At 36.2% G+C, this 11,642-nt stretch overlaps 3 protein-coding genes across 3 annotated transcripts; all 3 read left to right on the top strand.

The window, feature by feature from the left end:
- Window positions 1-7,192: 7,192 nt before the first annotated feature.
- LOC110692390 lies at window positions 7,193-8,345 on the top strand. The gene is made up of 2 exons (XM_021869389.1): window positions 7,193-7,571; window positions 7,696-8,345. Exons 1-2 carry the CDS (start codon window positions 7,193-7,195, stop codon window positions 8,343-8,345), a joined length of 1,029 nt encoding a protein of 342 aa, XP_021725081.1.
- A 505-nt stretch (window positions 8,346-8,850) lies between these two features.
- On the top strand, window positions 8,851-9,642 carry LOC110692389. The gene has a single exon (XM_021869388.1). It carries the CDS (start codon window positions 8,851-8,853, stop codon window positions 9,640-9,642), a length of 792 nt encoding a protein of 263 aa, XP_021725080.1.
- A 61-nt stretch (window positions 9,643-9,703) lies between these two features.
- On the top strand, window positions 9,704-10,246 carry LOC110692388. The gene has a single exon (XM_021869387.1). The coding sequence runs from the start codon at window positions 9,704-9,706 to the stop codon at window positions 10,244-10,246; it is 543 nt and encodes a 180-aa protein (XP_021725079.1).
- The last annotated feature ends 1,396 nt before the right edge of the window (window positions 10,247-11,642 follow it).

Below are 11,642 nucleotides of genomic sequence, written 5' to 3'. Positions count from 1 at the left end.
GGGCATTACCTCCACAACCTAATTGAGGACATAGTATTTATTGCTCTAAATGGTGTCTTTCTGGAAAGTAACACCTTTCCAAAATGACAAGTGGGAGGAAAATCGAACTCGGACGAAGTTCGAGAGGACGAGCAACAATGTCAACCTGATAAAACTGACAACCAAAATGCTTTAGAAGCAGTTGATAAGATTGTTCAGAATCTAACAGACAATGCAAATGCTCAAAATCGAACTCGACGAAGTTCGAGAGGACGAGCAACAGTGTCAACCTGATAAAACTGACAATCAAAATGCTTTAGAAGCAGTTGATAAGATTGGTCAGATCAAACAGACAATGTAAATGCTCAACCCATTGCCCCATACAGGTATAGAATTCACCAAAGGCTTGGATTGAATCCTATAAATTTCTATTAATTTAGAAATAAACCTAAGACTTACAGGCATACCATTCACCATTGGGTGGTGTGGGAATGGTGTCTTGTAAATTAGCTACGACAAATCCAAATTCCGAATAATGGTTAGAGGCCATAAAAACCAAAATAGACTTCATGTTTGTAAATCATGTTTGGAACTTGATTCATTTGCATGAAGGGTGACAGACCCATCAATCGCAAATAAGTTTTCCAGGAGAAAACTAACAAATGTGGAAATGCACAAGCATATAAAGCTAGATTGGTTGAAAAGGATACAATTAATTCACGGCGTTGATTTTGAACCTATTCACCAATCGGAACGCTAAAGTCTTTTCGTGATTGTACTAGCAAAATTGCGCATATGAAATATGGCTAAATACGAAACCGCCTTCCTAAAATTGGATTTTAGAAGAGACTATGGAAATAGTCTAAGGGTTTTGTAAATCTAAATAATGCTAGATTTGAAAGCAAGCTCAAGAAATCCATTGTGGGATTAAATGAAGCATTGCATGAAGGAATTGGAATATGTATTCCCATAAAGCCAATAAAAGGTTTGGCTAATGAAGAATCATAGTAATTCTTATAAACAAGAAGTTTAGTGGGAGCAAGAGTCAATCTTGTATGGTCCAAACAAGAAGTTTATGAACTCTATTGTGAAATGACTATCAAATGCTAAATGCTTAGATTTGAAAGGACTTTCAATAATGGACCAAGCAAAAGGAGACACTTAGTACATATGGGAATTAAGATCTATTGGATAAACTTAATGAAACGTTTAAACGAGTAAGGGAATTTACCGTGTTAAACATGAAGGACTTGAAAAGGCTTTTGACCCATATGTATAAAGCTAAGTAAATGTTTGAACTAAGTATAAGCTGGGCAAATACTAAGTCAAACAAGAAAGACTAGAGTAGAGACTTTCAACCATGTCACATAGCAAACGATTTAGCAAGACTCAATGAAACTGGATGAGCTAAAAGTTACATGGATGGAATCACATTGGGAATAGTTCTGCAATTAAAACCATCATGTACGCTATGATATGGAATAGCCACAAACTTACATGCTTAAAGCATGAAAAGTATAAAATACCAATCAATCTAAATCTAAGGGATGAATCGTTAGATTATGGTCAAGAAAATCCAAAGTAATTTGATAAGTAAAAGGGGATGAGTTCTTGACGCATAGAAACAATTGTAATTTGAGAAATTGATGTTGCAAGCACATACTTAGCAAGGATTAGATCCTTAATAAGGAAGTCGCTTATAAGCACGAACTAGAATGTGTCGTGGCTTGAGAATGGTAACATGGATGTGAATCCATGTATAATGTGCGAAAATTAAAGGTAAATTTCCATAATCACAAGTGATTAGGGCCTCCCAAATCTTTGTGAGCCGTTCGGAAAAAAATTCGAACATAGCAACGTCAGAATGTCTACTGAAATATACGTTGAGAATATTGTTGCCTGGAAGGCAATGATGAGAAAGTGTTCAATGGAAAGTTCGTTGTCAAACGTTGGTTGTAGGTTGTCAAGTTGAAAGATCTCAAGTCATGAAAATGAGTGGGAGCCATCACTTTGACAATAAATCCTAAATCACATATGACCCATAACACTCTCAAAATCTTACTGTCTTATTATTCGATAATGAAGATGCTAAGATTTGCAAAGTAATAGTGGCTAAACCTATGCAATAAGTGAACAACAACATTCGCAATTGCATAAAAGAAATCAAGCATATTAAGTATGGGTGTGATTTCTATAAATGTTTAATGAAGAGTATTACTCTTGAAACATTTGAAGAAAGCCATTTGTCATAAGATGAAACATTAAAGAGTTTCATGGTGGAATTAAATTTTACTAATAAAATTCCACAAACTATTTGATTATGGTTTAGAATCAAATAATGAGTCCATTCGATTTGTGAAAATATTAAAAATAGGGTATCAAGACCATGTCTTGGATAAAGAAACACATGTTAAGTGAACATTGAATATTTAAATCAAAAATTGTCCCTAATCGAGGTCATTTAAATAGATGGACGATTAATGACCACCAGAGATTAGTGTGTAGTATGATTTACAGCACCGTTTCTTGTGCTGCAAGGATATAGTAGTCGTGAATCATTTACACAGGTGCTAGTTTGGAACTACACCGGATCGACCTATGAGAGTACTTTAAGAGATTCAAAATTGTCATAAGTACATATCTCATTATAACTATCGGAACCTCTTTCCTCGACCATGAGTATTGTTGAAGTTCTCTTGTTTGAGTACTAGTCGTTTTGATGTTGTCAAACGTCTGCCGTAACTGGGGATTATAACGGCAACACTCAAGCGGCTAAGTCCTCTTAGTAAGGGAAGCTTACAATACGAGACTGGAAATGTCCCCCTACTAACAATAGGGAATATGTCTTTGTTGTTTACAAGGCCGCTCGAAGAGCGAGACTATGAAAATGCATGGCCATGCTTAGATAGATTTTAGAAATCATCTGCTTATTAACAGTCAAACTCGGAGATCGAGAAACACTTCTGAACGTAATAAGGATGACGATGAATCTTACCTTATAGTTCATGAAGAGACATAAGCGACATAGGAATGGGCTATACACTATATGCACACTTGTCCGGAAGGACAAATGGGAGATTGAAAGGAATGGTGTCCTTACAACAAGTGTATTATTCCGATAGAGGGATTAGAATTATCGGATAGCTAATTCTTTAGTAAGGTCAAGTGATCGGAATGCCTAGGTGGAGGCCGCTTCCGATCAGTGATATTAATGTACAATTAATATTACAACTTAATCTTGACTGAACCCTTCGGGTCACACCCAATCGAGTAACCGATCCGAGGTGATGAATCAATCCAAAGGATTAGATGAGTCGTTAGAGTATTACGAACAAATACGTCGGATATCGAGCTTGGAGCGTCGAAACCGATCGTCGTAAGTCGAGTCAAATTTGGAATTTGACGAGACGAAAAATCAACGAGAAACAAGTACGAGCCTAGCCGTACCCTCGCATTAGCCTATCCATGCTCGTACTAAGGCTAGGCAAAGTCACCATCCTATGCGTGCCTAGCATCGCCTAACACACGCACATCGCATGGCTCAAGCATCGCAAGATGCGTGCCTTACGTGTGTGCGTGTTGTGGCTGTGCTAGCATGGTTGGGCGTGCTTGCTAGCATAGCAGCACCAGCCATCGCAACATGCTAGGCATGTCCAAGCACAGCCCGCATGCATCGCAAGGCCAGCAGCACGCATGTGCTTGTTGGGCTTGGCTACCACAAGCAGGTAGCACACAGCACACGCACTACAGCTCGCTATGTGTGCTTGTGCTGTGGGCTATGCGTGCTAGGCGATGGCACGCACCAAGCTCCCAAGGCCTCGCCCATCGCACAGCTCCTCGCAGCCAGGCAGCAACGTGTTGGGCATGTGCGTGTGCCAGCAAGTAGCGTCACGCCACTCGCCCAGCAGCACGCACCAGGGAGCAGCATGAGCTGGCTGGCAGCCTGTGCTAGCTGGCTGCGCATGTGCGTGGGGTGCCTGGGCAGCACATCATCCTTGGCAGCCAAGTGGCAAGGTGGTCTGGTTTTTGTGTGGGGACCAAGGGATGGTGTTTTGGCTTGGGGAAGCAAGGTGTGATGGATCCCCATGTGGTCCTCACCTAACCTTTCCTCACCTTGTGACACTTGTTCATTATCTATTGCTTGTCATTTTATGATTGAAATGCAAATCCTCCCACATTGGTGGGAGAATGGGAAATCAAGTAGCATTCCCTTATAAATACCCAAGTGTTGGGCATATGGGAATTACTTGAGTTGAACTCAATGAGGCATCTCCCTTAAGGTGAGAAAACCTCTAAGTTTGTAATACTCTAGTCTTTCTTGGTCTAGCCCCGACTAACCTTCGGGGTAGGGGCCGTTCAGGTCGGGTCTCGAGGGTGGACTCCGTTGGAGGCCGTCGCAATTGCGAGGCTAGAGCTTTCGAAGTAAGAGCTCGATTTGCGATCGAAGCACGCATCGAGGGTATAATTTCTTTCTCTCTTCTTTTAATTATTGCTTAATTATGTTTATGCTTGTTTAATTGAATTTATTATCGGGGCGGGTCTTGGGGAGTTTCCTTTCCGCGTAGTGTGGATCACTACGAAACCCTACACACTCATGTATGGACTATAAGGGATCTCCATTAATAGTGAGAAAACTTTGAGTAAGAATCTCTAAGTAGTGTCGTGATTTGGTCTAAGCCACTAAATCACGACCAAGTTTGGGCACGTGGGTGTGAGACATTGGAGGACTCGCGCTTGAGGTTCTCGCTCCCGTGGTTGCAATTTTCGAGGTTCGTGCTCGTGGTTCGCGAGAAGCACACTCCAATCACTAAACTCGATCTCGATTATGTGATTATGTGCCTATATATATTTATATGGTTTTAGTTGTATTAATTATACATGGATCCGGGTGGGTTTGGGTTTCCACACTAAAACCCAACAATGCTCATGGGCATTTTGCCTTTTCCCCACTAATGTGATGCTTTAGCAATTTTTGTAATCTTATTTTTTTTCAATGGGCATAAATCTCCCCATTATTGTGAATGCTCTATAGAACTTCCTTTTAGATCTTACTCAACTTTTTGAATTTATTTTATACTAGCTTAAGTCCCGTGCAACACACGGTTTTACTTGATCAATTATGAATTACAATGTTAATTTAACAATAATTTGCCAAAAAAAAACCATGTTTTTAATTGAAACAGAATAACTTGACTTTGTTTTCAAAAAAAAAAAAAAAAAAAAAAAAAAAAAAAAAAAGATTCTTGAATATTATATGTAAATTGATGTCAAAAGTTATCTACCATTGTTAAACGTTTTTCAAACATGTATTATAATGAAAATTAATTACTACTCGTGCAATTTATTTATAACTAATACTAAAATAATTACCACTAACATCATCGCTATCCGCGTGGCAACTTCTTATACAAAAATTTCCCTCCAAAACTTTATTAACATCATTTTTTTTTCTTTTTCGTTATGTAGTAAAAATAATTGATGGCTGGTTATTATTAACTATCGCAAAAAAAAAAAAAAAAAAAAAAAAAAAGGTTTATAGAATACTATCAATAAACATATAGAATGCTAAGTGTCAATCCCGATTGGAGCAAAAAAAACTTTCAAAAAAATTATACAAAGTTGAATGATAGTATTCTATAGAGTAATATATTACCTTATACGTATATGCTTGTATTTTTATAGAAAAATGCCTAATATATTACCTTATAAAATACATGAAAGAATATATAATTGCCAATATATGAAGATTTGGCAAAAAAAATTAATGAAAGCAAAAAAAGCGGGAAAATTTTTAACCTAAAAATTACATGTGTTTCTTAGTTTTTCCTCTAGCATATAGTTACTGATGATTCTCATTGAACATTAGACTTGCAATAACATAAATACGAGTAAGGTGGGAGACCAAGCAAGAAGGGCAATCTGAGACAACTCAAACCGAACATAGATCGATTTGGATTTTTCTGCACCACATTTTTTAAATAGCATATGTAATAAATTTAAAAGAGTTTAGATTCCAACTTTTATAGAGAGTATCTATTACTTTTCAATTTACTCAGAGCAGTGATAACTTTTTATTTGATCTGGGATCATTAACTAATTAGTTACATTTATGTTATGATTCCAACCATTCAACCAATGTGTGCGCTCAACCCACTATCATCCCTAGTTAGAAGATACAGAGTAATATAATTCGGTTAGTTTAGATCTACTTTATTATTTTTCAAGCACTAAGAGCACTTACAGCAGTGAGCAAAAATTTTGCCCACGGGCTAAATGTTCAGCAAAATACATAAAATCGTATTGAAAGCAGTGAGCAAAAAAATAATTGCCTGTGAGCAACTCTCAATTTGCTCAAGAGTTGGGCAAATTTGATGATGAATAGTGCACGTGGGGCCCATCCAGAAGAACCAAGCAAAAGCCGCCACATGTCCAAGCAAAATAAAAAAAAAAAAAATGGGACCAATAGTGGGCTGACACCTGTCCCAGCAAAATCTGGAAAAAAAAAAGAGAGAGAGAGAGAGAGAAATCACCAAGCAAAAGCCGCCATGTGGCTAGCAAAAATCAGGAAAAAAAAGGAATAAGACGCTGACTAGGCGCGTCAGAGGGACCAATCCCATGCCGCCACGCGTCCCAGTCAGATTAATCCACCAATCAGATTTTCTATCCGTTTTGCACCGGCTAATTTATTTAAAATGATTTTCGTGCTTTATAAAATTAAAAAAATAAAATAAAATAAATTACCAACGGTCATAAAATATTTTTCTCTGCAAATAGTCATCCATTTTCATATTTTTTGGTATAATTTCCGAAAACACAAAAATCCTCTACATTTGTAATTTTCCAATTCTTCCTAAATTAATATAATTGTTGTTAAAAGCCTAAATTCAGGTAATATAATTTTTTTTTCAATATAATTTTCAGTTATTAAATATTATAGCTAATAATTTGTTGTGTTATAATATTTTGGTTTTGGTTAATAATATATTTTGGAACAAAAAAAATTTAAATTTGTCTTGCTAAACTTTGTTGTTGTTATTGTTATTTTCCAAATGTACCTGAATTTTTTCTATCACCATAATAACAGTTAATTAAATTCTTTTTCTTAAATATATGTTGTAGAAATTAATTTCTTGTTTAAATATTGTTATTTTGAGCATAATTACATATGGTTAATTAATTTAAAATATGTTGATGTAATGCAGATAATTTACAAATGGATCCGAACAACCCAAATATCCATCAACATTTTTCTGATTTAAGTGATGATTTCTTAACCAATCCCCAATTTCAAATGTTCTTGCAAAGATTAGGAAATACATCTTTGCATCCTCCTTCACAACATCAAACACCCACTGAATTCCCCAACAAAAACAATGATGACGAAGAACGTACACCTCCAACTTATCACGGGAGTAACTCCCAATTCGTAGACAGTGAAGAGGAAAATGTACGAGAGACGCCTCAATACCCTCCACAAGTTCCCACAATACAATCCAACCAGGTTGCTGCACGAGCATCTCGTGTTTGGTCTGGTGCGGAAGAAGAAGTTCTAATTGGGTTGTACCTACAAATAAGCGAAGATGCTATTGTAGGTATGAACCAAAAAGCATCTAACCTATGGCGCAATGTACACGCAGCATATCAAATAGCTCAGGCGGAAAAGCCGCATATACTCCAACCAAGAGAAATGAAGAGTTTGTTGTCACATTGGAGAAGGTTGGCAGCAGACGCACTACAATGGATTTCTTGAAAATGATGAAGCAGGTAGACTTCCGGAGGGAGGGAGTGGTTACAACGAAGCTGACCGTGTAAAAAGTGCATCAAAGTTGTTCCATCTTGCCACCGGTCACAATTTTAACTTTCATCACGCAGTTGAAATGCTAAATAAAGATCCAAAGTGGAGGCCAAAGCTTAGATGGTCCTTATCCAAAGAGGAAAGAAAGGTTGTTTGTGTTGAAGAGGAGCAAGGTAGTGCTGGTAGTGGGAAGAGGTCGAGAGATGAAATAGGGGATGAAACCCCTACGGATGGTTTTTCATCTGGAGGTATACGACCACCTGATGGTGTGAAGAAATCAAAGGCTAAGCGTAAAAGAAAAGTAGTGGCGTCAGAAAGTGTTTCGTCTGACATTGGAGAGCGAATGAAGGAATTCACTACAGTTCGAGAAAGGGAGGCCATTCTGAAACAAGAGAGGATGCAAATGGAAAAGGAAAAAGAACAGAGGAAACGAGAGGAACTTCACATTCATAAGATGAAAACCATGTTTGATATGCTGCAAACTCTAAAGAATTCGCCTACGCCACTTACTCCTCAAGAAGAGGCATACAAGAAATATTTACTCCAAAAACTGAGCGGCATGAGCGATTGAGATAGGTGTTGTGTTTTGTTAGTTAAGTATGATGTTGTTGCTTTAGTTTTTTATTATCTAAGTGTTGTAACTAGTTTTTTTTATTATCTAAGTTTTTATTATCTAAGTATTAAGTATAATGTTATCATGTTATTTGTATTAGTGAAGTTTTTTATTATCTAATTTTTTTATCAGTGAATTCGTGTTTATTACAACATTTTCTGTTTGACAATTAATAGTGAGTAGTTAGTTTTGTTGACATAATTGGACAAGTTGCATTGAGTAGTAATTGTTATTGACAGAATTGGACAAGAACCATTGAGTAGTCACACCAGTCTTGCAGCTTGTCATTGAATGTGCTTGTCAATTTGCATAGTATACCAATTTTATGGCTGAAATTTGATTCTGTTAATTGGTATTCAACTCAAATTTTTAACCACATATTCATTTGATATTTTTGCTACATATAATGAACATACCACCTATCCACAACAACACCCCTCAAAAAATTTTACATACCCAAATAATGTATTCCAGACCATCATCAAGCTCTAGCTCATCTTCTTCAAATAATGAAGAATATGATCAACTTGTTGATGAACTATTCACAATCCACTACCCAACAACGATAATTCCCCAAACACAATCCCAACTTACAACAGATAATGTACCTGATCGTGAAACTCCAAGATGGGATACGAATAGGAGAGATAAGGAAATGGGGCATGAGAGGTTGTATAATGATTATTTTTCTGATAATCCTGTGTACAGCAGCAACCAATTCAGACGAAGATTCCGAATGCAGCGACCTTTGTTCTGCCGTATAATGAACAAGGTCGTTGAAGGTGATGTTTACTTCCAGCAATGTAGGAATGCAGCTGGAAAGTTGGGGTTATCACCTATGCAAAAATGCACAGCTGCTATAAGAATGTTAGCTTATGGCTTGGCTGCAGACGCCGTGGATGAATATGTTCGCATAAGTCAATCAACCGCTCGTGTTTCCCTTAAACATTTTTGTGCCGGGGTCATTGATCAGTTTAGAGCTGAGTACCTAAGAAATCCCACAACTGATAATATGTCACGCATCTTGCATCAAAATGAAATGCGTGGTTTTCCAGGCATGATAGGTAGTATTGATTGCATGCACTGGGAATGGAAGAACTGTCCTACGACTTGGAAAGCTCAGTATGCTGGCCGGAATAAGAAGGCAACCCTAATACTTGAAGCCGTTGCGAGCCAAGATTTATGGATTTGGCATGCTTTCTTTGGTATCCGTTCACCAGTATCTGAATGTGCTGTACCGTTCACCAATATTTGATGATGTTCTGCATGGTCAAGCTTCGCCAATAAATTTTACGGCTAATGGCCATGAATACAACATGGCTTATTACTTAGCCGATGGCATTTACCCAAAATGGGCTAGTTTCATTCAGGGTATTACGCATTCTCAAATTCAGAAGGACAAATTGTTTGCTGACCACCAAGCTGCTGCTCGGAAGGACGTTGAAAGAGCTTTCGGTGTTTTACAAGCTCGGTTTTCAATACTACGAAAACCGTCACTTGCATATGATGAAGACATATTGGGTGATATAATGAAAGCATGTATCATTATGCACAACATGATTGTCGAAGATGAGCGCCACAACTACACTCGAGCAGAAGTTCTAAGAAGCTACTACGAAGGAGATCGCCCACAGTTAACAACAGCAACTACGTCTACAACAATAACTAATAACGAGCCGTTTGAATTCAACGTTGGCCGACCTCCAAACATCGATTTCGACTCGTTTCTGCAACGCAAGACTTCCCTACGTGATAGAGAAACTCATGTTTCTTTGAAAAAGGATTTAGTCAACATATTTGGCTTAAATATGGCCCTACTAATCACTAAACAATTAAGATGTACTAAATTATTCCGGTAGAATTTTTATTTTTCGGTCTTTTATTAATTTTGAGTACTTTGTCGTATTTTTCAATTTTTCGTTTTTTATTTAAATTTCTCGCTTACGGTAGTTTAACAATGAATGATATTTGCAATGTAATCGAATTATTATAATGTATTGTTTTTGTAAATATTTTAATTTAAGTATGAGATTTTAATTTTAAAATATTTCCGTTTTTTTAAGAAAATAATAATTGTTGTAAATATTCTAAATTTCGTATGTACGACTTAAATTAAAAAAAATATTCATAATATTTAGTCTACTTTTATTTTATTTGGAGTAGTATGGTTAAAATTAAAAACAAAATAGTACATTAGTTATTGGTGTGTAGGAGAGAAAATAATAGTGGGGTATTGAAAAATTAAGAGAGAGATTGGTGGGCAAGCATTTTTTTTGCTCATTGGTGTGATAGTTATTGTGAAAAAACTTTGCTCATGGGCAAAATGATATTTGTTGAGAGAGAAAGTGGGCAGAGAGAGAGTGAGCAGATTGTTTTTTTGCCCACTATTGTAAGTGGTCTAATTTTTATATCTACTTTAATTATTTTTCAATCACTAATATTATTTGTTTAATAATAAATCTCTACCATTAAGATAGTTTGAGATAAATCTTATGAATAGTGTTTAAACAATTAATCCTTCTAAAATGTTTATTTACTTAATTACCTTCATTAATATTACTTGTTTGTCAAAAAAAAAATGGTTAGTTGTTATCTTTTCCAAAACTCTTAAGAATAATGTGCGACCATTTATAACCTACAAATATTTATTTACAATATTTTTCATCATTAATGTCATCAAATCATCAACAACTAAATTTATGACATAAAGTCAAACTTAAAGAGTTTTCTAAACATGGCTAGTAATAAGGCCCGCATCGCACACATTAAACATTCACTTTAACTATTGATATTATGAAGAAAAAAAAAAAAACCATTCATACGGGTTCTAATCAAATTCATATCGATATGTAGATTCTAGATATCAAGTTATCAACATTTTATAATATTTACTTATTATACAAAATTATAGATATTAATTCTTAAACTTATACCTCGATATAAACGCAAAAAGGTAAAATGTGTATTTTAATTAAAAATGGAGGGAATGTATATTTGCCCAAATCTAACAAAACTCCACTTAAATTATTTCTTCTTTCCTTATAGATAAAATCACCAATAATAGAGATTGTGCAATGGTTGAATTATTGCCTTCAATTCAGGTATTCAAGTTGGGTTCAGGTTGGGTCAAAATCAGGTCTCGGGTTAAATCAGGATTGGGTTATGTCGGGTCAATCTAGTCTCGAATCAGGTTCAGGTTCGGGTCGGGTCAATTTCGCTTCAGGTTATTTTAGGTCGTTCACCTTTTCGGGTGTA

This window comes from Chenopodium quinoa, unplaced genomic scaffold (genome assembly GCF_001683475.1).
Source record: "Chenopodium quinoa cultivar QQ74 unplaced genomic scaffold, ASM168347v1, whole genome shotgun sequence".
NCBI classification, from domain to species: Eukaryota; Viridiplantae; Streptophyta; class Magnoliopsida; order Caryophyllales; family Amaranthaceae; genus Chenopodium; species Chenopodium quinoa.
The sequence above is the reverse complement of the archived record's forward strand: the minus strand, read 5'-3'. Positions and strand labels throughout refer to the sequence as shown.